The sequence below is a fragment of the Eschrichtius robustus genome, chromosome 12 (assembly GCF_028021215.1).
Source record: "Eschrichtius robustus isolate mEscRob2 chromosome 12, mEscRob2.pri, whole genome shotgun sequence".
Classification (NCBI taxonomy): domain Eukaryota; kingdom Metazoa; phylum Chordata; class Mammalia; order Artiodactyla; family Eschrichtiidae; genus Eschrichtius; species Eschrichtius robustus.
In genome coordinates this window covers 84,389,436-84,415,121 of record NC_090835.1, presented here as the reverse complement: position 1 = coordinate 84,415,121, position 25,686 = coordinate 84,389,436, and the positions used below count along the sequence as shown (strand labels likewise).

At 55.4% G+C, this 25,686-nt stretch overlaps 5 protein-coding genes across 20 annotated transcripts; 1 reads left to right on the top strand and 4 right to left on the bottom strand.

The window, feature by feature from the left end:
• Positions 1-87: 87 nt before the first annotated feature.
• Positions 88-10,013, bottom strand: AGPAT1 (1-acylglycerol-3-phosphate O-acyltransferase 1). 6 transcript variants are annotated; one of them, XM_068556930.1, is made up of 7 exons: positions 9,837-10,013; positions 3,127-3,323; positions 2,768-2,901; positions 2,277-2,452; positions 2,028-2,123; positions 1,831-1,903; positions 88-1,316 (listed from the first exon to the last, which is right to left on the bottom strand). In XM_068556930.1, the coding sequence occupies exons 2-7, from the start codon at positions 3,312-3,314 to the stop codon at positions 1,132-1,134; spliced, it is 852 nt and encodes a 283-aa protein (XP_068413031.1). In that variant the 5' UTR covers positions 3,315-3,323; positions 9,837-10,013; the 3' UTR covers positions 88-1,131. The 6 variants fall into 6 exon arrangements, with proteins under 6 accessions (XP_068413031.1, XP_068413030.1, XP_068413034.1 ...); XM_068556929.1 differs by lacking the exon at positions 9,837-10,013 and adding an exon at positions 9,375-9,609; XM_068556933.1 differs by lacking the exon at positions 9,837-10,013 and adding an exon at positions 9,023-9,121.
• Positions 10,014-10,302: 289 nt separating this feature from the next.
• RNF5 (ring finger protein 5) lies at positions 10,303-12,731 on the top strand. Of its 2 annotated transcripts, XM_068556934.1 has the most exons (6): positions 10,303-10,487; positions 11,468-11,486; positions 11,583-11,695; positions 11,802-11,856; positions 11,933-12,050; positions 12,157-12,731. In XM_068556934.1, the coding sequence occupies exons 1-6, from the start codon at positions 10,348-10,350 to the stop codon at positions 12,252-12,254; spliced, it is 543 nt and encodes a 180-aa protein (XP_068413035.1). In that variant the 5' UTR covers positions 10,303-10,347; the 3' UTR covers positions 12,255-12,731. The 2 variants fall into 2 exon arrangements, with proteins under 2 accessions (XP_068413035.1, XP_068413036.1); XM_068556935.1 differs by lacking the exon at positions 11,468-11,486 and having other exon boundaries at positions 10,405-10,487.
• Positions 12,732-12,914: 183 nt separating this feature from the next.
• Positions 12,915-16,436, bottom strand: AGER (advanced glycosylation end-product specific receptor). Of its 10 annotated transcripts, XM_068556914.1 has the most exons (11): positions 15,789-15,855; positions 15,498-15,604; positions 15,164-15,356; positions 14,923-14,987; positions 14,717-14,804; positions 14,438-14,620; positions 14,164-14,294; positions 13,834-13,975; positions 13,532-13,558; positions 13,289-13,415; positions 12,915-13,166 (listed from the first exon to the last, which is right to left on the bottom strand). In XM_068556914.1, the coding sequence occupies exons 1-11, from the start codon at positions 15,838-15,840 to the stop codon at positions 13,067-13,069; spliced, it is 1,215 nt and encodes a 404-aa protein (XP_068413015.1). In that variant the 5' UTR covers positions 15,841-15,855; the 3' UTR covers positions 12,915-13,066. The 10 variants fall into 10 exon arrangements, with proteins under 10 accessions (XP_068413015.1, XP_068413008.1, XP_068413006.1 ...); XM_068556907.1 differs by having other exon boundaries at positions 15,498-16,436; XM_068556905.1 differs by having other exon boundaries at positions 14,387-14,620; positions 15,164-16,436.
• A 272-nt stretch (positions 16,437-16,708) lies between these two features.
• Positions 16,709-21,568, bottom strand: PBX2 (PBX homeobox 2). The gene is made up of 9 exons (XM_068556916.1): positions 21,348-21,568; positions 20,252-20,325; positions 19,766-20,013; positions 19,476-19,666; positions 19,152-19,287; positions 18,879-19,032; positions 18,404-18,492; positions 18,195-18,281; positions 16,709-18,072 (listed from the first exon to the last, which is right to left on the bottom strand). Exons 1-9 carry the CDS (start codon positions 21,566-21,568, stop codon positions 17,980-17,982), a joined length of 1,293 nt encoding a protein of 430 aa, XP_068413017.1. The 3' UTR covers positions 16,709-17,979.
• A 1,032-nt stretch (positions 21,569-22,600) lies between these two features.
• GPSM3 (G protein signaling modulator 3) lies at positions 22,601-24,371 on the bottom strand. The gene is made up of 4 exons (XM_068558366.1): positions 24,237-24,371; positions 23,921-24,029; positions 23,510-23,709; positions 22,601-23,264 (listed from the first exon to the last, which is right to left on the bottom strand). The coding sequence occupies exons 1-4, from the start codon at positions 24,276-24,278 to the stop codon at positions 23,127-23,129; spliced, it is 489 nt and encodes a 162-aa protein (XP_068414467.1). The 5' UTR covers positions 24,279-24,371; the 3' UTR covers positions 22,601-23,126.
• Between the last annotated feature and the right edge of the window lie 1,315 nt (positions 24,372-25,686).

Genomic DNA, 25,686 nt, shown 5'->3' with positions numbered 1-25,686 from the left:
GCCCCTGAGTCTTCCGGCTGGGGCAGAGGCCTGGAATGAGAACTGCTTTTTTAACTCCTTAACAAACGCAGCCAGAAAGTGCCCAGATCTCTCTCAAGCTTTATTCTCGGTTTCTTGCTGTTATCCAGATAATTAATAAAAATCAACCACGCAAAACTGGGTCCCACCCTCTCCTTTTGCTCCCAGCCCACCTCTGTGGTTGTGAGCACAGATCTGGGGTGGGAGGCAGGGAGTGGCTAATGCCACAGGGAGGAAATGAAAACTGGCTCAGAGAGGGGAAGCCTCAAAAGAAAGAGAAATAAATTAAAAGCCCTCCCATCCCCTCCAGCCAGGGTTCAGTTCCTTTCCCCAACTCCCCAGGGTGAAGTGAGTGCAGCACCTGATGTCTGCCTCTTCCCCTTGTGTCTGGTTAGAATGGTACAGCAGGGCTGTAGGGGGCTTGGTGGGGCCAGGACCACAGAACAACTATACCCAGGGGATGAGGGGAGGCAGAAATGTGGCATCCCAGTGTGTGCTCAACCCTGGGCACTTGGACGAGGGCAGGGATGAGACCTCTGAGTGACAGAGTCCAGCCCCCACTGACAGGAGGCTCCACGGGAAGGAGGGAGAAGGTGCTGAGGAATGTTTCCAGGATGAGCCTGGGAGAAGTATTCCAGGCATCAGCTTCCAGCCACAGCATGAGGAGTCGCCCTCACAAATGGATGAGTCCACTGAATCCGTGGACATGGGAGTGAGAAATTGTTCCACAGAATGGATGAATCCACTGGCCAGTGTGGGGTGGAGAGGTAGAGAAGACCACAAAGGAAGAGGGTCCACTGGGGACAGAATGGAGTGTTCCTACCCTTGTGTAGGCTGAACCACTGAAGATGAGGGGGAGGCAACTGTCCCACAGACAGGATGGCACAGAAGGTGGGGTTCAGGGTGGAGGTTGCACCTAGGCAAGAGTCTGTTGGGGGGCGGTGCTGGGAAGGGGGCAGGGAGCGGTGCTGTAACCACATTCACTTCAGAAGTTGAAGATTCCAAAGAAGAGAACAAGTGGGGAGAGGGGAAATGAGGAAGAGGGCTTGGCCCAGCTTCAGGCCCACTGGGCTGGTAGGTGTGGAGACGGTGGTGGGTAGATGGGAAGGGAGCTCAGAGCTGGGCCTCGCCCACCCCTCCAGGCTTCTTCAGATAGTCACCACCACCCCTGCCATCAGTGGAGATTTCCCGGAAAACGGTGAGCATGGAGTGTCGGACTGTGTCGGCCAGAGCTGGGACGTCATCTGGTGTCAGCCCTTCTGTGGGCACCGGGGGCAGCACCCGTACCTGACATCGCCCTGGGAGAGGGGTGAGCACCATCATGGCCTGTCTACCGGGAGTCTGCCCACAGGTTTCTGAGCTCCCCTGATACTTACTCCCCTCCTCAACCTTTCAGTTCTCTGCCCTGGACAACTCCCCCTCAGCTTACCAGCTGCCACCTGTTCTCTGAGGTCCTCCCACACAAAGCCTTCCCCAGCCCCAGTCCAGACACCTCAGCACCCTGCCAGCCCCACTGTCTGGGGCTTAGTGTTTACCGCCGAATGCTGTTAACTGCACACACAGGCTTTATCTTTCCGGCTAGACAGTAATGGCCTCTCTTGGAGGGACCAAGTGTTACCCATCTAGCAGGGTATAGGGGGTGCTTAATAAATAATAAATACTTACTGGCTGATGTGGGGTCACATCAGATGATCCTGTGGACATCTCAGTGCTGACGCTGACTGAAGCTCCTGCCCCATGGCGACGTCCCTCTAGCCTCTCCCATGGCCCTTCTGGCCACCCGCCAACCCCAGATCTGCACAGAGCCCTCACCTGAAGTGAAGCGGCGCTCCTTCTTGCAGTAGAAGTCTTGATAGGAGGACATGACTATAGGAACGATGGGAACCTGAGGGAAACGAAAAGCGATCAGCCCACGGCTCCCTTCTGAGGTCCCAAGGACCAGCCTCTGCCAAGAGAGGAAGGGATGGTGGGGGCTTGAGGGTCAGTAGTAGACGGCAAGGAGTAATCACCTGGGCCTGAACTGCGAGGTGGAAGGCGCCACGTTTGAAGGGCAGCATGGAGCCGTTGTGGTTTCTCGTGCCCTCAGGAAAAACCCAGACCCGTACCTGGGAAAGAAAGAGTCAAGGAAGACACACATGTGGAGGGATCAGAGAATGGTTGTGATGCTGTAATGGGACTTCCGAGGCCTGGTGGCCCTGCACATCAGTTCATTTACAACTGTTCTACTCCATAACCCCCATTTCCCCAGGGTGACTCACATCCTGTGTGATCAGGGTCTGGGCGACCTCAGACATGACACTGATGGCATCCCCAGTGCGCTTCCGGTCAATGAAGATGACTCCCGCCAGCCAGCAGGCCAGCCCGGCAGAGCCGGCCCACAGTAGCTCGCGCTTGGCAATGGGCACACAGCGGCCTGGCAGTACCTCCATCATCCCTAGGGCAGAGGTGGGGGCGGGCTGAGGAGCAGTGTCACAGGAAGCAGCCCACCTCACCCGGGTCGTCACCCAGGGACTAGAGCTAAAGGAAGAGGCAGGCCTGGGGGCGAGGGGTGGGGGAAGCCCGCGGAAGTAAGAGAAGGTGACTAAAGGTGTATTATCTTGCTTATGAGGGCCGCTCTACCCCAGGGAAAGAGGCCTGCAGAGGGAGCAAGGGGGCAACGCCCCAGATGAGGGAGGGTGGAGGACCTCTAGGGGAGGCCATCCCGGGGAGGGCTGCGGGAGGATGGGCGTGGCGAGGGGAGGCGGCTCACCAAGCAGGTCGAGGGAGCTCTGGTGGTTGGAGACGACCACGTAGGGCTGTGAAGGAGGGAAGTGGTGAGCCCCTCGCACCTCCACTCGGATCCCGTACAGGTATTTGATGTGGAGCAGCATCAGACGCAAGATCCTGCGGAGGTTCCACACGGCAAGGGGTTCCAGCGGGACCTGCTGACGTCCACCTGCAGGCCTCGGCCCCCCTCCCCCGCCCGGCTTCCTGGGCATCTTTGCAGTCTGCTCCGCCTCCTTGTCCCTGGGCTCGCTCAGTGTCTCCTGCACCCTCAGTGCCCTCCCCACCCACTGCCTGCTTCTGACCCTACGGTTCCCTCATCACCCAAAGCCCCTTGCCCCTCACTTCATGTTCTCGACGTTGCGTCCTCGCACGGCACACACAGGGATGGCGAGCACAGCCAGGAAGAGGATCCAGCCGTTGTAGAAGGCCATCTTGAAGAAGTACTTGGCACTGGGGCTGCAGAACCACAGAGTGGGCAGCAGGAGGGCGAGCAGCAGCAGGAGAGTCCACAGCCCTGGCCACAGCTCCATTCTGGTCACCTGCAGGGGATGGGGCGAAGGGCAGTGGGCCTGGTTCCTGGATGGGGGACGGGCTGGGCAAGGTGCAGAAGGCAGGGTTTGGGGGGGCTCTGGGGGCCAGGGCTCCCATTAAAGCCTGTCCAGAAAGCCTCTCGAGGATGGGGGCGGTGGGGATGGGGGCTCAGGACTGCTCTCCCACCCGTCTCCCTGAAGGATCCAGATACATTCAGACATGAGACACAAGATATGGACATCCACGACTCACAGACACATGACAACAACAGGACATTAATAATAGCTAACGCTTGTAGCTGGTAAGGATCTTACAATGGTCTATCCCTCTGCTGTCCAATATGGTAGCCACCAGCCACATATGGCAACTGAGCACTTGAAATGTGGCCTAGTCTGCATTGAGGGGTGCTTAGAGATATAAAATACACATCAGATTTCAAAGACTTTGAATGAAAAACAGAATGTAGGGCTTCCCTGGTGGCGCAGTGGTTAAGAATCTGCCTGTCAGTGCAGGGGACACAGGTTCGAGCCCTGAGCCGGGAATATCCCACATACCGCGGAGCAACTAAGCCCGTGCACCACAACTACTGGGCCTGCGCTCTAGAGCCCGCGAGCCACAGCTACTGAGGCCTGTGCACCTAGAGCCCGTGCTCTGCAACAGGAGAGGCCACTGCAGCGAGAAGCCCACGCACTACGACGGGGAGCAGCCCCTGCTCGTCGCAAAGCCCGCGCGCAGCAACAAAGACCCAACGCAGCCCAAAATAAATAAATAAATTTATAAAAAAACAAAAAAACAAAAAAACAGAATGTAAGATATCCCATTAATAATCTTTTATATTGATTACTTTGTGAAATTATAACCTTTTGGACATACTGGGTTCAATACACGAAAATTAATTTTACCGTGCTACTTTTACCTTTTTTATGTAGCTACCAGAAAATTAAAAATTACATATGTGGCTTGCATTATAGTTCTGTTGGACAGGGCTGGTCTATATACTATGTTAAGTCCTTAAATATGAAACACACGATTTACGTTTTAAAGGAGATAGGCCCAGAAAGGTTAAAAAACTTACTTGAGGTGATATGACTCCTAAGAGGCACTTCCTAGCTTAAAGCTAAGCAGCTTGTGCTCCTAACCACTTGGTTATGCTGCTGCCTGTGTATATACACACAAGTGCACACATAGCACGCAGCAGATACAGTGGAAACGACAAAACACTCACAGACATTCTCCAGGGGCTGACTGGCAAGAATAAAGGCTCTGTCACTAACACAAACTCGGACACACACAGTCATACAAAGACTGACCTGTTCACACACATACGCAAATTTACAATCACACCCATGACCGGTAAAGGATGGTAAATTCATACCCAGTAAAACCCCTCTCCACCCAGGCAGGCTCCCTGTTCCCAGATAAACCCATGCACATACCTATATCTATTAATCCTGCTTCCACAAACTGGCAAACAAATCCGACCACCCACTTCCCTCCCTCCCAGCAACACTGCAGGCAATGTGGTCAGGCATGCAGTGTGTAAGGCTTCACCAAGCGAAAAAAGGAGGGCAGAGAGTAAAAGGGTCATTACACCACCTGCCCTGGGAGAGGAAAGAGCTCGGGAGGAAGAGGCACAGGCATGCGGAATCTGCTTTTTAGGCTCTTCCTCCTTCCTCCACTCTGCCCCACGGTGAGCAGGGTCACAATTCACAAAAACGGTGTTCAGGCAAATATCTGTTACTCGTATTAAGGCCAAAGGCACTCCCTTCCAATGACAGAAGGGCTGTGCTCCAAGGTAAGTCCATTGCCAAGGGTGAAGGTAACAGGTGATAGAGGAAATGGGACTCTGCCAGCTCTAGGACAATAGGCTTTCTGAGTTGCTTCATCCTACTGCCCCCGCAAGTTGGAACAAGCGTTTCTCCCCTGGACTATTTGCAACGGGCTCTTAACTCTTCCCCTTCAATCCATCTTCCACATGGCAACCACAGATGTTTCTGTGACACAAATGTGAGCATCTCTCTTGCCCAAAGGCCCTTCTTGACAAGCTGACTTCTCCTTACACCTTTGGCCACATCCCTACAAAAGCCTTTTCGCTCTAGTCAAATTGATTTACTTCAGTTCCTCAGACACACCATTATCTTTCACGCTTCTGTGCCATGAACATGCTGTTCCCTTTGGCTGGAATGTTCTTCTGCCGCTTCACTTGCCTGATACAGTTCAGTGTCACTTTTTGGAGGTCTTCCTGAACCCCTCCAGGCCTGTGTTTTCATTACACTTTTACCTTGATCACTGATTCTCCAAGTGCAGAAAAATAAATTCTTGGACCTCACCCCAGACTACTGAATCAGAAATTTTGGCCATTGGCCCCATGAATCTGTATACTATTTTAAACAAGCCATCCAGGTGAGTCTGACGTGCACATAAGTTTGAGAACCACCCATCCGGACACTAGACAGGGTGTAACCGCTTGAGGTTATCTTTGTTTCCCTCCCTAACGTGTAAGCAGCTTGAGGACAGGGATTGTCTTATTCCCAATGCCCAGGATGGAAGGAAGCAGAGAAGATGCTCAATAAACATTTGCTGAACAGATTATAAGGCTGTGTACATACCCACATAGCCGTAATTAACGAGACAACAGTTCTGAACACCAATCAGAGAGCTACCCTCTTGAGGACTATTAACTATGAAAAGAAAAGCCACCAAAAAAGCAATGAACACACCAGGACTAACAGTAACCTACTCTGGATATACACACACAATACAGGGTCACGGTGAAGGCAGAGTGACAGCAATCTAGACAAGATGGCACATACCATCTTGCACACAAGAGAAACATACAGAAAGGGGATTAACATGCCACAGGGGAAAGATGCCGCTGTCATCAAATACATGCCAACAGTGCAAAGAGCGGGGGACAGATAATGTACGTGGCAGAGGTGACGCTGTGCTATGCACTGAGCTCCATGGACAGACTGTTCACAGGCACCGGATGTAACATGTGTGAAGAGACACAGGCCAGTGGGGTCAGCAAGGTAAGGCATATGGGGATGGTTCTTTAGGGACATGGAGGCCCAGTTACCTTTTTCTCTAATATGTGACATTAAGTGACTCTCTCCAGAGCAGGGATGTCCGAGGATTTATAAGCACAATGGAGTGCCAAGTGAGTTAATGAGCATACGGCTCACAAAATATATTGGCAATAAAATTATGAAATAAATAGTGTATGTAACCAGAAGCACACAAGCTGTGGACGTGTCACATCAGCACATCATGCGAAGGGGCACACGTGTGCGGTGTGAATTGGGACTGGGAAAACACATGCAGTAAACAGGCCAATCCGATCACAACGTGAGTGTGTGCTAGTCAGCTAAGCCACGAGATCCCACACACGAAGATGACTGCATATGGTGGGACTATGCACATAACCTGTGAGCCCAAACAAAATAAGGTGTGATCTCTACATGCTAAAGTAAACATGCAAAGTAAACATAAGATGTGCAAGAAACATGAAACCACATAACAGATGCAACAGATGAGAACACACACGTGTGAACACGTCAAGACTGGCCATGAGACACGGACATATGAGAACAGGCAATTCTGATGGAAGATAACACATCATTTCTCCACAACCCATGAAGAGCACAGGACAAACTGGCCGCACACAAGCCATTAAACACATCAAAGGCACACCCACTCAATGTAGAAAACATGGCCCCTCACAAGGCATCTGTATGTCAGTAAGGGTCGAACACAGCATGGAAGGCCACTGAGAAACAAGAGGTCCTGTGCCTTGAGAGAAACAGGTGTCTCAGGGCATCCCTAGGAAGCAAATTCTGCCGGGGAAAGGAGGGCACTAAACTGCCTTCTGCCTGCCACTACCCCCCAAGGGTCACGTGGGGCCAAAGGGCAAGAAAAGGAACTGGGGAAGGTGTTGGGGCTTTCCTCTCCAAGATTCCCTGTCCACACCCTCATCTCAAGTTCACAGGGTCTCCATCTCTCCTCCCTCGTATCTCTTCCATCCTTCTTCCCTCTCAGGCCCCCTCTCCTTTCCCCAGCAACCCACTCCCAAGTTGGCCCGTATCCTTTTCCCACCAAACCTCTCCCCAGCCCGCCCTCCCAGACCCAATCTTTCCCCCATCCCCTCCTCCACATCCCTTTTAGCCCCTTCCTCCCCCCTCCTCCCATCCCTTTCCTGCCCCCACCTCAGTGGGGTGGGGGGCCTGGGGGGCTGGCCCCCTCCCCAGCCAGGCTGCGGCAGCGGTGGTGGCGGGTGGCTGTGTCTCTGCCTCAGTCGGGGTGTCGGTGCCAAGGGGGCGACAGGATTTGGGGGTTTCCTAGCCCCGGCCGATGGAGGGGAGGTGAGAATGGGAGGCTGGGCCCATAGCGGTAGGAATGGTGGGGGGTTGTCCCCCCCAGCTCCCTCCCTCCCTCCCTCCCTGCCGTCTCTCTGAGGGCTGGGGCTGCTACTGCCGCTATCCCCCACCACCCCTCCCCACGCCCGCTGGTTTCCGGGGCTGGCCAGGAAGTAGGGGGCGGTGATGGGCGCCCTGTTTTGCCAATCGCCTCCCGGGGACCCAGGCATCTCCTCCCCACATCTTTCAGTCTCCTCTTGCTAGCTCCACCCCACGAGAGCTCAGCTGGGCTCCGTCTCGGTCTCTCTGGCCTTTTCTGGCTCCAGCTGCATCTTCTTTTCTCCAACTTCCTTTCAGCACACATGGCTTGCGTGTCCCTTGGTGCTGTATTCCTTCCTTGGCCCGTTCCTTCTCATTCTCCATCAGCTCTCCTCTTATTGTCAACTTGTTTCTTTTCTTCTCCTTAACTCCCACATCTGCTGCTTATTCCCTCCAACTCCAAGCCTTTTCCATCTCCCTCTTCCTGTTCCCCCATTCAAGTCCAAATATTTATCAAGCACCTACTATATGCGAAGCTCTGAGTTCTTCACCTCTCTTCTTTTTCTCTCCAGGACTCCATCTCACCCCACCTCACCCTCCAGCCCTCTTGTCTGGTTTCTGCCCTTTGTCCCTGCCACTATCTCCCAGCAGTCCAGCTCCCTCCTCCACTGACCTCCCCCACCCTCCCCCTTCCTGGTCTTTGGAGAGAAGGGACACTCTCAGGCCCTCTCCCTGCCCTTTTCCTTCTGTGATGTACTTTAACCTCAGTACCTTTTCTTTTCTAGTTCCTTCCTTCCTATCAGTCTCCTTACTCACCCAAGCTGAGACTACCCCTCTCCTCAACATAGAAAAAATGTACTCTTCTTCCAATGGAAACTGGGCATTAGGGTTGCTCTCTTGAAAAAATAAGTGAGGAAGAATGCCGATTCCTCTGGGATAAGCATGCCTCCTTAATTTTGTAGTATGTACCTAGCTCTCTCTTCAGCCCCTGCTGCCCTCTCCCCCATACTCCCATCATCCCCTTATCAGGATCATTCCATCACTCCTCCCTTCTTGGTCTCCACTTCTGCCTCTCAATAAGGTTTTTCCCTAAACCTCTACACGCTTCCCGAACACTAACCTCCCCTGCCGTAGGCAGCTCCTAACTTCTCACCATCCCTCACTGAGTCACGTAGGAACTTTTACCAGGATGTTGTTGAAGAACCCTCAGCTTGTGCCTGGCCTCCACCCCCACTAGACACCTTTGCCCTGAAAGAGTTTACATGCCCTGAGGAACAAGATGTAAAGAACACTGGTAATGGGAGGACTGTTACCTAGTTCTGCTCCTTGAGCCACAGTGAGGGCCACTGACTGTAGAAAAGGCCCAAACTCGTACGAAAGGCCCAAACTCTGAAGCAGCTTGCCTAAGTCCCAGGGGTCCAGCCCAGGAGGAAGACCCCAGTTCTGCGGAGCACAGTACAAGAAGGAAGGGGCGGGCCTAACCCCTTTCCGCCGCGGGTCGCCTAAAAGGGGGTGGATCTTGCCTCTTCACCCACTCACAAAGGGGTGGAGCTAGACCTTTTCTGCTCTTTAAGGTTTAAAACGGTGTCTAGGGCAACTCTGTTCTACTCTGTGTCACATTAAAAAGGGGATGGGCCTTTACTTCATTTCTGCTCTGTAAATCACCTAAAGAGGAGCGGGCTGAGTCGTCCAGCCGAAGGAGATGGGTTAACACGAGCGCCGCAGATCGATGTTCGCACCATCCAAACGTCGGGCTAATCCCAGTTCTGCTCCCTTCTTCACTAAGAGGGAGGCGTGGACCCAAGTTCTGCTCTTTACGTCACCGAAGGAGGCCGGAGCCATTTTGAACCCTGCGACCCTAGCGTTTGTCCTCTTTTCCGAGCTCTTCGCCGTCTTTTCCGACCTCGGCCAATCAGGGGCGAAAAAAACGGCCCAATCAGTCGAGAGAGACCGCAGTCGGAGGACCCGGATGAGGCCGAGACAAGGCCTTTGAACCCCAAACCCCGCCAATTGTAGAGCAGTCACCATGGCGACAGTGTAGAGGTGAAGGGGTGGGACCAGAGAAAGCTCAACTCTCATAGGATTGGCCCACCCCTTCCCTCCGCCTACTGCGCACGCGCGCTTTACCTCGCCTCCATTTTCCGTCGAGTTCTAGCCAATTAGTTGCTTTGGAGCTATACGCTCCAAAGTCCAAAGGAATCCGGACGTTCTCTGAAAGAGGAAGTAAAAGAAAGACAGGGGCTTGTAGTGAGCGAGGTCTAAGTAGTCTTGAGCCAATTGCTTCTGGCCTTTGGTTATGACTGGCAGCTACTCAGACGAATAAAGCCCTCCCTAGCCGGGGCGACAGGACGTATGGAATATTTACCAATCCCATGGCACTGCAAACTGACTGTGACTGTATTAGCCAATAGTCATTGTGCAAGGGCGGGACCGCGTAAACCTCTTTCCTCCCCCGCCCTTTGGACCAGTCCTTTAATACGATTTTGTATGATTGGCAGGCACTGAGACCAATAGTGATTAGAAAACCTTGAAGCCTGCCGAAAGATCGTGGGCAGGAGGCGGTTTCTCGTTTGTTGCGGCGTCTGTATGTGTGTTTCGGGGGATTAAGGGGCACGCGGGGGCCGAAACAGTACCGGCCATGGCAGCAGCGGAGGAGGAGGACGGGGGCCCTGAAGGGCCAAACCGCGAGCGGGGCGGGGCGGGCGCGACCTTCGAATGTAATATATGTCTGGAGACTGCTCGGGAAGCTGTGGTCAGTGTGTGTGGCCACCTGTACTGGTGAGAATCTGAGAGGGGTGCGAAAAGGAGTGGGGCTCAGATTTATACTGGGGAGGCTGGGGGCGGGGGGGACCGTACAGTCATACAAATAATCGGAGGGCACATTCTCATAGGTGAGGCCTGAGGGGGGGTTCTTACGTGTTTTTGGGTATGTGTGGGCGAGAGGGTCACGTCTGTACAGAGGAGAACTGTGGAAAGGAAAGTCATAGCAAGTAGGAGCCAACCTAGTTGTGTTAAGAGGTGCGTTAAGAGGAAGTGGGACACAGGGGGTGGGCACTGCACATCTGTGCAGGCGAGACGCGAGCCACCTTACCCCAGGGAAGGGAGGGGTCTTAGCTGTACAGGTAGGATCGGATTAGACTCAAAGGTTAGGGGAGGCACGCATCAGTTGAGTAGAGGGAGATCTAGGGAAGGTGGGATCACATGCAGGTGAGATATGGCAAGGGTTGGTATGAGAAACTTGGGGACAAGGGCACTGTGGAGGGGCAGCCCCCAAAGGTTAAGGAGTTGTGGAAATAGGGACTTTGTTGGGCATAGGAGAGAGGAAAAGGAGTAGCGGGAGAAGGTGCTGGTAAAGGGGGTTTGGTCTGGGAGTGATGGGGGCAAGGATAGGGCCGGGGCTGAAAGAGGAGACCTGGAAATGGGTGGTTGAACAGGACTGGAAATTAAGTTGAAAGGCAGAGAAGGGAGGGGTGAGGATTTGTGTGTGTGTGTGTGTGTGTGTGTGTGTGTGTGTGTGTGTGTGTTTGCTGGGGGAGAGGAGAGGGGAGAGGGTTGAGCATGTTGAGGATGGATGTAGCTTTAGGTATTGGAGGATCAGAGAAGCAGCAAGGCCAAGTTGGCTAGTATGGTAGGGGTTGTGGAAAATATGAAAAGAAACAGCAGGTAACACCTGGTAAGAGGGGTAAGATGGGACTCTGAGGTTGGGGCTGTGTCTGTCTTTTGTGTAACTGGTTTGACCTTTCTCGTTCCCCTTCCAGTTGGCCCTGTCTCCATCAGGTGCGTACGCAGAGGAGATGAAGAGGGAGATGGGGAGGTCTGAGGAGCTGGAAGACCCTTCTGTGTACTGGAAACCACTACATTTTTTTCCCCCAGTGGCTGGAGGCACGGCCAGAGCGGCAAGAGTGCCCAGTGTGTAAAGCTGGGATCAGCAGAGAAAAGGTTGTCCCCCTTTACGGGCGAGGGAGCCAGAAGCCCCGGGATCCCAGGTGAGAGAGGGGAGGTGGTGCTGAGGGAAGGTGGAAGGCTCTGCTTGGGGAGTGGGGTATGGAAGAGGAGGGACTACTTCCTGCTGATAGTCCCTCTCTTCCTCAGATTGAAAACCCCACCCCGCCCCCAGGGCCAGCGACCCACTCCAGAGAGCAGAGGGGTGAGTCTTGTCTGATTGTATTCCTTCCTTGCCAAAGACTTGCCCCGTTCCCCACTGACTTTCTTCACCTCCCTAGGGATTCCAGCCATTTGGTGATACTGGGGGCTTTCACTTCTCATTTGGTGTTGGTGCTTTTCCCTTTGGCTTTTTCACCACCGTCTTCAATACCCACGAGCCGTTCCGTCGGGGTACAGGTAAGAGCCTTCCCTCAGCTACTACCAGCGAGCCCTCTGAATCTCCTCAGACCCGCTTCTAGCCTACGAGTGGATACTTCTTCCACAGCTTTCCTCTCTTCCACAGGTGTGGATCTGGGACAGGGTCACCCGGCCTCCAGCTGGCAGGATTCCCTCTTCCTGTTTCTCGCCATCTTCTTCTTTTTCTGGCTGCTCAGTATTTGAGCTGTGTCTCCTTCCTGCCCACCTCCAGCCAGAGGAAAATCAGTATTGGGGGTCCCCGCTGACCCTTCCTTACTCCCGGACCCTCCCCTGTAAGCCCTCCATTTTTGTTGGCTAAGGCCAACCCTGGCCACTTTCCAGGGGGTTGTGGGGAGGAGGAGTGACACCCGTGCATAGAATGGGAGAACCTTTGCTCTGAACTGTTCGCTCAGTAGCATCGTAACTCCCAGCTCTGGGAGAGGAGGACGGACTGAAGACAAGGTCTGTCTCCCCGTCTCTCCTGATCCTTTGCTTTCCCCCACATTTCTTGATTTGATGTTGAAAGGTGGGCAAGGCTCCCTCTGACTCTCCCCCATATTCCCCTTGTTGATTTAATTTAATTTTTCTCTCCCCGGTGTCTAACGTGGGTCCTGACTCTTAAGTGCTTCCTTTCCCTCACTACCTCCTTTATTACAAATTCAATAAACAAGGTGAGATGTATTCACGGGAACTCTGCCCACCTTTGTCCATCCCTCCTTCTTTCCAAGACAGGAGCATTTCTCTCCAACTTCAGTAGATGTTGGTGTGGTGTGGCGAAGCATGGGGGTGAGACCCTCTCCTTCAGGGCTCTCGAGGGTGCAGGGGGTGAGGGCATCACACATACACAAGAGCAAATGTGTCAGGTGTTTACTCATCACTGTTTGTGAGAGGCTCTGGTTGTGGAAGAAAGTTTGGGGAGGTGGGGTAGAGATTATACAGGGGAGAATTGGTCTGGGGCCAGAAAAGAGGGTGGGAAAAAAAAGGGAGCTGATGGATGGGGTCCGGCTGTGGGCTTCTCAAGGCCCTCCTGCACTGCTTTCTGCCGCCTCAGGCTCCTCGGGCTGATTCAGCTCTGTGCGCTCCTCCTCTTCCTCCTCCTGGTTTTCTGGGTCCTTCCTGGGGAGGAGGATTGGGGAGAATTCTGCACATGGTTCCCAGCACTCCGTCATTTCTCCCCCCACACCCCTCCTTGCTGCCTGGAAGCCCTTAGTCTGAGGTGTCTGGCTTCCTCCACTCACCTCTCCTCTCCTCTGCGTTGCCGCCTTTGCCACATGATGACCCCAATGAGCAGGGCGGCTGTCCCCAGGCCTCCCAGGATCCCCAGGGCCAGGGCTAGAGTTCCCAGCTCCGGCCCTTCCACAGAGCCTGTAGGGAGACGGGGAGAATTGAGGGCACAGCCCTCACAGTTCGTTTCTTGTTGACCATCCCCTCAGTCATGCTGAGGTCTGTCTGCTTCTCTCTGACTTTATCCAACCCCTCACCTGCAGTCAGCCCCTCCTCGCCTGTTTCTGGAAAACAAAATCAGAAGGGAAGGCTTCAGTTTGGGAGAAGGCTAGTGGGAGCCCCGGCGGAGCCTCTCCCTTTCTTCAGTTTAGAGGGGAGAGGGGACAGGCGGGGCTGTTCTCTTGGGCTGTGTAGGGCAGAGAAGGCCTGGGTGTGGCTGCCCGGAGGGAAGCGTGGGGTGGCTCTCGGGGACAGTGTTAGCGTAGGGTAGGGAACTGGAGCCTGCACTGTCCCTCAGCCGCCCCCAGGGTCCCTGGGATTTGGAGAGAGGTCTCCTCACCGATGATGCTGACGCTGACAGCATGGCTCTCCTGGGGCCCATGGCTGGGGTGGGTGGCCACACAACTGTAGGTTCCCTGGTCCTCAGGCCCTACCTCAGGGAGGAGCAGCACGGAGCTGGGGGGAAGGGGCAGGGGCATGCCCTGGTGGGGAAAAGGGGACAGGAGACTATTAAAACCCCTGCCAACACATCCCATACTGCTGGCTTTGCCTCCACATCATCAGGTACCCTTGTACCTCCTTGCCTGCCTCGCTCTCCATGAATCCCCTGCCCTCCTAGTTGCCAATGACATATCTCGCTACCTGCCAGCCCCCTCTCCAGGTCACTCACATCCTTGATCCAGTGGATTTGAGGAGGGGGCTGGGCAGGGGCTTCACAGGTCAAGGTCACGGTACCACCAGGAGCTACTGCTCCACCTTCTGGCTCCACCATCAACAGGACTTCCTCCGGTGGCGCAGGCTCTGGGGGTGGGGAGGGGCATGAGGTTGAGGGTTACACCTGTCTATGGTCCCCGTGGCCATGGGCTTAACCCTCTCCTTCCTGAGGGTCATACCTTCCGACAGGTGCTCACCCAAGTTGGGGCCCTCCCCAGTTCTGCGCTCACCCCAGACCCTGAGCTGGATGGGGGCCGTGTGCAGGGCTCGGCGCCGGGGAAGGCCAGGGCTGAAGCTACAGGAGAAGGTGGGGTGGGGAGCTCCTCCCCGGGCTGGGGTCACCATCAGCTCCGAACGGAGTGTGAAAAGCCCTGTCTCAGGGTGTCTCTTGGTCTCTTCCTTCACAGACACTCCTATGGTGGGGGGTAGGACAAGGCAAGACATTCCAGGGTGGGTACGGGAGAGCGATCAGAAAGAAGGCAGCCAGGAGGGGAGACGCTGGGACTCACCTTTGCCATCAGGTATTAGGGTTTTCCCATCCAAGTGCCAGCTAAGAGTCCCTGCAGGGTAGCCCCCCTTGGACACACATATCCCCACCTGGGGAAAAAGTGACCTCATCATCTTTGAAAATAAGAGAATCCATACACATACACACAGCTACACTCCCCTCCCATTCTCAGGATCCCTTTCCACATCTCGCCTTTTCTTCTCCTACCTTATCGGGGACACCAGCCATGAGTTCAGAGGCAGGATCAACAATTTCTGGCTTCCCAGGAATCTCTGAAGGAGGAAGAATTCCAATCAGAGGCTGCAGCTTTGAAGATACACCCCAGCTGTGGGAATGGGGGCAGCTGAAGTCAAGTTCTCACATGCCAGGGCCCAGGAGTCAAGGGCTGGGGTAGAAGGCTTTTCCTTAGATGAGAGCTGGGCTGTGAACAAGGCCCTGGAACCCTTACGATAGACTCGGACTCGGTAGTTGGACTTGGTCTCCTTTCCCTTCCGGCTCATTGCCCGGCACCGGAAAGTCCCCTCATCCTGGATCCCAACAGCCGGCAGGAGGAGGGAGCCGTTGGGGAGGACACGAGCCACGCTATCCCAGGGGCCTCCCTGGGGAGATAGGACCTTCCAAGCTTCTGTCCGGCCTGTGTTCTGGGGACAGAGGAGAGGGGCCTCAACAGTGCAAGCCCTTTGGGAAAGGGCTGATGAGGTAGGGAGGTAGGGAGGTGGGGAGGAGGGGATGCGAATCGTCACTGGTCTCTCCGGAAGTGGGGAGACAGGAGCCCCACTTACCAGTTTCCATTCCAGCTGCTGGGGTGGTTTCTTGGGGGCCCCCTTACAGTTCAGCACCAGTGGCTTCCCGATCCTGGCTGTGATGTTTTGATCCCCTACTACTGCCCCTGGGAGACAGCACCACAATGAAGGGGCAGGAAGGGAGATGGGAGCTAATAAAACTAGAACAGGGCAGATGAGGGAGATTGAAAAGCAGTACCCAGGTTCCTGGGAAGTTGTGGGGAGTTTCGGGGACGGGGGCAGAGTGCTTTCTGCGGGGAGGATTGGTGTTGGGGGTGGGGCAGGGCTCACCCCACAGACTGAGGACCAGCACCCAGGCTCCAGCTGCTGCCCCTGCTGCCATCCTGCTTCCTTCCCAGGCTCCTGGCTCTGTCTGCCCCTTGCTGCTGTGGCCACCACCCTAGGTGGGGCTTGTACCCTCTCCCCTGCCCCCATCTCCCCCATCTTGTCCCGTCACAGGGAATGCTAGGAATTCATGCCTCTCTCGGACAAGAGTCCTTCAGGTACTGGGAGAAACAGCTGTCACCCCACCCCTGGGCACTGCCAGCCTCTGGGTACAGCCACATCCATGGGGGTGGGGAGTGCATCTCCTAGGGTCTCTTATCCCCTCAGGACCCCCAACCTATTGCACCAGACCACCCAGGGCTACTGGACGACTAGGTGAGGTTGCTAGGCAACAGGGTTCAGGTCTGGCTGTTTCCCATGGAGAGGAGGCAGGGGTGAAACCTGGGGCCTGGGTGGTGAGGGCAAGGCCGGGGAACTCGGGGGGCGGGGGGGAAAACCCGTTTGGGGCTTTATGAGAGAAAAAAAGTTCTCATGTTTTTGAAAAGAATTCTCAACTAAACCCAGGGAAAAAAGAAATTTCTTTATTTAAAACTGCGTTTTTTGTTTTTTGTTTTTTTCTGTGAAACTACAAGTTTACAAGTGAGGAGAGAACTGCCCCCGGCCCATGCCTCCCACCCCCACCCATCACACTCCCAACCTGCCCCCCAGTCCTGCCTGGATCTTTGACGGGAGGGGTTCCCTACTGACAGTCTTGTGAAATCCTGAGGATATTTGAGGGGTTCAGATAGTAGGGTTCAGGGCCGAGGGTGGGACAGTGGTGATTTTACCTTCCCTCATACCTGGCTTTTTGCAGCCTCCCTCCTCTCTCTCCCCACCCTCTCGATTTTGGACTGAGAAAAAAACAAAAAAAAGATACCTCGTTTCTGGGGAAACTGAGGGAGATACATACACAAACACCCCAACCCACATTTAACATATTTGGCAATAACCCCCTCCCCATTCTTCCCCGTCCAATCTGCAAATAGTGGTTTAAAAGAAAGATATTAGACGTGTCTGTCACTCACAGGGGAAGGTGACATTTGCTCAAATTACCGAGTCTAGCCCTGCCCAAGGGTGGTGGGGAACAGGCTGGCAGAGCAAGCCCTGACTGCTTCCACACCAAATGCAGCAGAAAGCTGCCTGCACAAGCAAAGAACACCTCAGTGACTTTGGAAGCAAAGGAGGACACCTAAGTGATTTCAGGGGGGCAGGCTTGGTGCCCTGCTAAATGTACTTCCTGACGAACAGGAGTGGAGCCAGGCAGGCTCTTCACCAGTTCTATTTGTTCCCCTTTCTCTTATCATGACCCCTCTGGCTATCACCCTTAATGTGGGAAAGCAAGAAATGAAAAAAAAAAAAAAATCAACATATTTATAAAAACATCTACTTCCCCAAACTAAATTAAAAATTAAGAACCACCACCACCACCAAAAATCCCCGAAATAAAAATTAAAAAAAAATACAGATGGATCCCAGGGTTAATTTTTCTTTCCTTAAAAAAAAAGTTCAACCCCAAAGCCCAGTCAACAATTCCCTAAAGTAGCAGAAACTCCCTCCGAGGTAGATATCTGAGTCAGACACTCCCGTCTACCGAGCGATTCTATTGGTTTAAGATGAGCTGCGTATGAGGTAATAAAGCCGTCTGGAGGGGCAGGGGGTGGGGAGGCACAGGGGGCGTGGCCCATGTCCTCTGTCCAGAAGTCATGTCCCCATTTTTGGCATCTCTGGCTGGGCAGGGCTGGCATCTCCACAGATCCCAGAGCAGATAAGTGGGGTGAGGGAAGGAGAGTTGGGGAGCCCAGAGAGAGGGAGAGAGAGAAACAGAATAGTTGTACGTGTGTGTATGAGAGAGGAGGAGAGGAAAGATCTGAAAAATAGGATTCTGGGTGCGTGTGTTTCTATGTGAGAGAAAAAGGGGGAGAAAAAGAATGAAAAAAGGGGGAGACAGACCCCACTTTCCTCTTAAGGGGCCCCATCTTCCCTGCCATGTAGTCAGCACCCCCAGCACTGAGAGAGTCTGGCCAGGGAGGGGATTGACTCCGTTTGCCCTTCTCTATCTTGTGCTTCTCCTTTGTCTGGGTTTTGTCCTCTGGATGCCTGCGTCCTCTTCAAGAGGTGCCTTGTGAGCCCCTAACCCCTGTGGCCCTGAGGGGCGAGATCAGTTGGAAGTGTCAGAATGAACGCTCCCTGGTCCCTCTGTCGGGGATGTCACTGAGGACGGGGTCACAGCCTCCTGCCAGCCACCGTTTGCCTGGAAAAAGAGGCAGACAGTTGGGGTAGGGCTTTAGGAAACCCAGCACAGGGGACAGCGCTGCCAGGGAAAAGGCCCTCCCATCCTGGTGAGAGGTGGAGAAAGGGGCTTCACGTACTCACCCTCATTTCCCGAGGGCTATACATCTGGCCTCCCCCGAGGTTATCCCCGTAGCCCCCTGGCCCCATTGAGTGTCGGAGTGATTCCACCTGCAGGCAACAAAGGAGGATAGGACACAGTGAGAAGCCTCAAAAGAAAAAAAGTCTCATATCCTAAAGTAGGGAAACTGAGTTTGGGAAAGCCCTACTCAAGGCGAGATGGACCACCTGACCTGGGAGGCAGAGTAGGAATCTCCGTTGAGCCCGGGCATCCCCAGAAACATGTCACCGGATCCTGAGAGATTGAAAGAGCCGCCAGAGCCTTGGGGGAAGCAGAGGGGGAATTAGGGAAGAGTGTAACAGAGCCTGTGATGGCAGATGGGAGACTCACTACAGCTCTCAGTTTTCAAAAAGCCCCCTGAACTAGCTCTCTGGGGGTAGGCCACCATACGCAAATTCTCCACCAAACAACATTGCAACACTCAGAAGGAGCAGTTTGTTCCTGAGCCTCCCCTGGCCACTTGCCGGAAGAAAGGCAGAAGTAACTTCACTAGGGTGGCCTCTGTCCCCTGATATTCCCACCCCATCTCAGCTTGGTCCCTCTCACCCCAGAAGGCCCCCTCTCTGCTATGATCCTGCCTAGATAGGAAGCTGGAACAAAAGCAGGAAGCGTGCAGAACAGCCAGCCAGGGTGGCAGCGGGATCCACCTGCGGAGGAAGGGGGTGTCGGGGAGCTGGTGCGGCTGTGGCCTCCCTGGGTGACTGACACAGCGGTCTTGACGGCGTAGATGTTTGCCTCCTCTTGGAACTTTCCAATATTTTTCTTATAGCGAATCCGCTTGTTGCCAAACCAGTTGGAGACCTGTGGGGTGTGGGGCAGAAAGGAGGGTCAGGTGGGAACCTGCCCCTCTGTAAACACCTTAGTCAACAGGATGGGAGAGCGCCGTGCCCCCAAAACTCCTGCCCATGCCTCCCCAGTACCTGAGAGACAGTGATTCCGCACTTCTTGGCGAGCTCCTCCTTGGCCTCCTCACTAGGATATGGGTTACTCAGGTGGGAGTAGAAATACTCATTCAGGACCTCAGTGGCCTGTTTGCTGAAGTTACGGCGTTTCCGTCTACAGAGGAGAGACGGGGTGGTGAGGAGGATGTGGGTGTCCCGGCAGGGCCACCACGCTGATTAACTCCAGAGAGCGCCGCTGTCACGGAGTATAGTGCTGTGCTGCGCAACCTGGTGGCCCAGAGGCTTGGAGAAGAACGTGAAGGAGCTGGGTGCTGGGGGCCGGCCTGGGGCCCTGGGCCCCACCTGGCATCCAGGAAGCGGGAACGCAGGATCATGACGGCCTCGCAGGTGCTCTGCTTGAGCTGCATCTGGATGGCGCTGAACTTCCGGTGGATGATGCTCACCATGCGCTCCATCTCCTTGGGGGCCACGGGCCGCGTGCGGCTCTGCTCCCTCAGCAGGTTCATGACGTGGGTTGTGAACTCGTTACACGCCTGCAGTGGGGGCCCGTGGCCTGGTGAGGAGGAGCCCCCTGGCCTTGGGATTCCCCCGAAGGGCCTCTCCCTCCACCCGCTCCAGCTTCCTCTCCTCACCTGCTCATACTTCTCCAGCTCCGAGTGGTAAATGTGGCGGATCTGGGCAAGTTTGCTGCGATAGTCCGAGTGTTCGATGGAGTTGTCGGGGGACACGCCGCCTCCGGAGGCTGCGGCGGCCGCAGCTGCTGCCGCTGAGCCGCCCCCTTTCTCAGGCCCAGCCACACCCTCTGCCAGAAGCATGTTGTCCAAGCGCATCAGCTGCGGGTCCACAGGCTCCTCCTCTTGGGAGCTTCGAATGCTGAGGCCTAGCGTGCAGGCGAGTGGACTTAGGGACCCCGGGACCCCACACCCAGCTCTCAGCCCTCCTGGTGCCTCCTGGAGACCCAAGTCTCCAGGCCTGGGTTCCCTCCCAGGCCCCCCTTAGCAATCATCCTGACCCACACTTTCCTCAGGGCCCCAAGCTGTCAAACTCGTAGCCCCAGTTCTGTAGTGAACAGGGTTCTGTCCCCAGAGTTGAGGAATCAGAAGGGGGGACCCACGTACCGGTTTTCTCCTTGATTTCACACAGGACGCTAAAGAGAGCAGGCTTCATTCGGTGGCAGTTTAGGGCGTGTTTCCTTGGGAGGAATGGGAGAGAAAAATTGAGAGGCTACAGAAATGGGGGAGTGGGAAAGACAACCACAAAACGACACACCCATGAGGGTAAGAGAGGGCAGCCTGGGAATAAGGGAGGTGGTGGGTAAGCAGGCGGGGGAAAGCAGGATTGGAGGCCGAATGGAGTTGGGGGGTTCTTGGGAAGAGCTCAGCTCCCAGAGTGTGGAGACGTGGGGAAGCTGCTTGGCTCTGGCTGGACGGAGGAGGGAAGGTGCAGTAGGCTAAAGGCACCGTGGCCGGGTGGAGGCTGTGGGAGATGGTCTAGAAGGGTACGGAGGGGATTTGGGGAACGGCTGCAGAAGTGAGAGTGACTAGGTAAATTTCAGCGGAAGACAGAAGGAGGCTGGGGAGAAGAGTCAGAGTTTGAGGTGCCAGAGGGGGTTAGGGGTGCTGAGCTTAAGTGGGGAATTCAGTATAGAGGTGTGTGAAGGGTCCTGGGACTGAGCAGGCTGGGAGGCTCTGATGCTCCTAGTGTCAGCTGAGCAGGGGCAAAGGGTGAGTGAGGACCCTTGGAGGCTGGGCCATACATGGAGAGAAAGGGTCGCAGCCCTGGGAAGGGGTGTGGAGGCCCCTAGGATGAGGGTGGGCTGGAGAGTTAGGGGAGAAGACAGCATAGCTGTTTCTTAGTCTGGGAGCCAGAAGAGGGCTCTGGAGATGGAAAGATGTTCCAGGGGCGTATGTGTGTGTGTGTGTGTGTGTGTGTGTGTGTGTGGGCGGGGGTCAGTGAGAGACTTGGGGGGGGAGTGAGACCACCTGGGGGGGAGTGAGACCACCTAGTGTTCCCCTTTTTGAAGGTTTCAGGGACTGGGGGTGAAGGAAGGTTTGAGAGGGATCACTTATCTTGGGGCTCCCGGGAGTAAGGAGAGGAGAGAAGAGCTGTAGTATCCTGGGGAGGGTCCTGGAGTTGGGGGGCTCCCAGAAGATTCAGAGCTTGTGAATGGGGCTTCTGCTGGGTCTGTGTGGGGACCGGGTTGGGGGCACTCACTTGGCCTGGGCCTCGTCCAGGCTCTGGTCGGTGATGGTCATTATCTGCTGCAGAATGTCCCCGATGTCTTGCTTCCCTCGGCCTCCCGGGACCCCCCCGCTACCCCCACCGGGGTCTCCACCACCGGGAGGTTCGCCAGGGCCCCCAGGCTCCCCACCCACCAATCCAAGGCCCCCCCGGCCCCCGCCTGGAGGGGGCGGCCCCAGCAGCCGCTCGTCCATAGTTGGGGGGGGCCCTGAGGCCCCCTCCCTGCTCCGCCCCTCCCCCCCCCGCGCCTGGTTACTTCCCCCCCCAAACTCGCTGGGGCCGCTGCTCCCTCCGCCCGAACCCCCGCCCGTCTACCCCGCTCCCGGCTCTCCCGGGGGTTCACCCCGGCCCTGCAGGGAGACCTGGGGTACTGTCTGGGCCCCCCACAGGAGACCCCGGCCCCCGGCGGCGGAGAAAATGGAGCCGGAGAGAGAGACAGAGAGAGAGAGAGAGAGAGAGAGAGAGAGAGAGAGAGAGAGATAGGGAGAGAGAGAGGGAGAGAGAGAGAGGGAGAGAGAGCGAGAGGAGGCCCGAGCGGGGGTGTGTGTGAGAGAGAGGGAGGAGGGAGGAGAGAGGAGGGGGGGAGCGAGGGAGGGAGGCTGGGGGAGGGGAGCCGGGGAGGAAGAGGAGGGGAGAAGAGAGGAGGAACAGGGAGGAGCTGGGGGCGGAGAGAGACACACAGAAACGGAGGAACGGAGACGAGTGGAGGAGGGGAGAGGGGACGAGGGGAGGAGACTAGCCCGTGGGGAAAATAAGGGAAGGTCCCAGGGTCTGGACTTCTGTGGCCTTGAAGCGGGGGGCGTGTTGGAGGCTGGGGGGCCTTGCACCTGGGTTCTGAATCCGGGATCTAGCTGATGAGGACTCTGGCCGCTGGAATGCCTGGGTTCACAGACAGCTTAGTTCATATTTCTTATCCTAATGACTCCCCTCCCTGTTCTACTTAATTAAAACCAGGAGAGGGGGGCTGGGGGAGATAATTAGGGAGGTCTCCAGCCGCTGCTTAATGAGCCAGTAATTAACCAGCCAGGGAGGGAAGCTGGCCTCTGGCCAGACTGGGGAGAGTGGTGGCCTCCGGCCTCACCCTCCTACGCTCCACCCCGCCACCCGAGACACCAGTCTTCAGTCCAGAGGGGAATTACATTTATTCATATAACCAAACATCAGACAGCTCAGAACAGCAGTGGGAAGGGAGGGTGGGCAGGGCTAAATGTCCATTCACAGCCTGTAGGCCCCTCAGTCCAGGCGCTGGGTGTGCCGGTGATGGAGGTGGGAGAACAGTCTTTATGTCTTTGCTGTGCCCTCTCTTCCTTTCTTCTTACTGAGAAGGAGGGTGGAACTGCCTCTCAGGTGAAAACCTTGGGAGATTTACCTTTCCTCTGGGAAATGAGCCCCTCCGATCCTGCCTGGTGGCTTGACTACTGGGGGTGTCCCCACAGTTCAGGACCAAGACTCCCAGCCACTCCCTGAGATCAGAGGAGAGGGTGAGGTGTCCCACTGTGGCTGGGATCCTCTCATGGCCTCAAGCTCCTACATACTTGGTCATGGAGGGAGTTGAATGTCCATCCTACCTTGACTATTCCCAGGGTTTGAGGACTTTCACCCGCTCCAGTTCCCAGGAAAGGTGGATGAATATTGAGATTTCTGCTGGGTCTTCCAGTCTCTGGTGCCCCTGCCTGGCAGGGTTGAGGGCATGCAGTGGGCTGCCCAGCTTTTGAGCCCCAGGAGTGCAGAGGGGCTGGTGGGGCTCAAGTCTCAGCAGGTGTGTGTGGGGGGCTGGGACCTTTGCTCCTCCATTCGACCCCCACCCTGAACTCTCAGCAGCAACTCCAGGAGCTCCTGTCCCCCTGGGGGTAAGGGAGGCTCTGACCGCTGGGCTTCCATCCGCTGGCTCTGGAGGAGTGGAGGGAGGGGAAGTTGTTGGTGAGGTTCTAAGAGGAGCAGGGCTTGAAAGGAGCCAGGGCTGGTGTGAGGGGCATATAGGACACCTGTGATGGGGGTAGGGGGAGTAGGACCTGGCGGGGCAGTGGGGCAGATGCCTGGGGAGAAGGAGGGGTAGGACCCCCAAAGAGAACAGGGGCCAAGAGACCAAGAAGCCTGGGTCTTGCCTCCTGGCGGGGAGGGGATGGGTGTCTCACCTGGTGACTGAGGATGGTGCTGTAGAGCTGTTCTCTGTCCTCAAGAGGCCGGGGCGGGGCTCGGCCTAGGCTTGGACGGTTCTGGGGGGGATGGAAGGTGGCCCTCTGCTCTTCTAGGCGGCGGGACTGGGCCTCAGCCACCAGGTCCAGAAAGAGCTCAGTCTGCAGGGAGAGCAGGGAGGCCGAGCGGGGCCCCAGGGCTGGGGAGAGGAGGGGGAGGGCTCAGAGACCCAGAGAATTTGGCAGACAGCAGTGGTGGGTGTGTGTGTATGGGGGCGTCAGAGCTAAGGGGGTGTGATGGGGAGTCCGGAGGAGGTGGGGAGAGAGCCCATGATGGATTGAGCCTTGGTCATGGGATCAGGAAGGATGTGGGCACCAGGGTCAGGGAGCTCCTTGGGTGGGTGGGGGTACCTGTGTGGCGGGACCCTGGAGGAGGAGGGGACGGAGGAGCAGATCGCCAAGGCCGATTGCTGGTGTTCACAGGGGGCCAGCCATGCTCATCCTGATGGGGGCCCTGATGCTGAGAGACATCCGTTGCAGTCAAGTGGGGGTGGGGTGGGCAGAGGGCTAGGCCAGCAGCCCATTTCCTCTCTCTGCGTCTCTGTTCCTGCCTCTGTGCCCAAGCCTGTCCAAGTCCCTTGAGTCCACCATTACTCAGTCTCTGCCTCAGGTCCTCTCACCTCCCTCTCTCCCAATGCCAGCCTCCCCAACCCGGTGCCGAGCTCACCTGCTCACCATCCTCTTCTTCCTGGGGTCTCTCAGCCTCCATCCCCTGGAGGGGAGAAACCGATGGGGGAGGGGTAGCTGGGATTTGGGAGGAGGGCCGGAATCCTGAGTTCCTGAGGGGAGTAGGGGCTGGAAGGGGTGGGGGTGAGCCGGGGGCTGGATGCCTGGGTACTGAGCAGGAAGCTGGGTTCCTGGTCAGCACCCCCCCCCCCCCGGGCCCCGCCCATCCCTGTCAACTTCCTCCAGTTCTCTTTTCCCACCCAATGGCTTGCTTGACCTCTCTCGCCCCAGGGGAGCACAGAGACTGGAAGAACTCCTCCAGCTGCAGTAGGGTTGGGGGTTCAGAGGGGGAAGGACTTTTGGCTTTCTCATCTCCAGAGCCTCAGGAGCCCCCTAACCCCCTGCTCTGTTCCCTCCACCCACCTCCTCTCCTTCAGTTCTGTCAACACAGGAACTAGCTACAGAGGAAGTGGTTTCACTCCTCAGAATCCCCCCCACACCCCCACTCCTTACCCCAGGTACCTTCCCTAAGAAGGACCTGCCCCCTGCTTCCCAGCTTCCCTCAGACTTATTGGGTTGGGGCGGGGCATGTTTCCAGTGGGAAGCAGAGGACTCAGATCCAAGGATGTCAGGCCCTCAAACATACATATACCCCTAGCACTGTGTCTAACAAATATGTGTTGAATAGTTATCATTGCCCTATATGTGCTTAGAGTCTATTTAGGGCACAAAATATGCACCAAATGTAAGAGATGCAGGGGAAGCTTTCCTCTCGTCATGAAGTGGAAAAGGGAGAGGACCACAACCTGGCTTGGTCTTTGATCAATGCTGGTCAGGCTAGCTGGCACCAAGGTGGGAACAGGACAGAGACATTTGGGCCCTCTAAATGGCAGCCTGTCATGTTAGCTGAGTGACTTTGAGCATGAAATATGATGAAGAGGTCAGGTTCTGCCACTTAATGCTTTGCAATCTTGGGCAAATACAATCTCTGTGCCTCAGTTTCTGAAAGAGTAAAATGGAGGTTTTTTTAAATAGCGTTGATATGAGGATCAAATGTGATAAAGCATTTGGCACATAGTGAATGCTCATAAATGGTAGTTATTATTAGTTTTCAATATGCTTCATGTCTCCGTGTCTCAGGTCTATTGCCATGAAAGAGGTATAACCATATTGCTGAATGGTGGCTAAAGTTTGAGATGCTCTCTCCATCTCCCTCTACATGAGGCCTCAGGAATCTCCCGTGGCTATAAAAAATGCCCTTGGAAGAGGGACAAAGGGTATGCATGGTTTAGTGTGTGTGGTTTCTCATTGGGCTACTAGAGACGCTTGCCTTTAGATGATACCCTAAGTTAACACAGGACCCCAAATCTACTTATTCCTGCTCTTAAAACTATACTCAAAGCTTCCATCCAAATGTTGAACCTAGGGCACAAAATTCTGAAAACACTCTG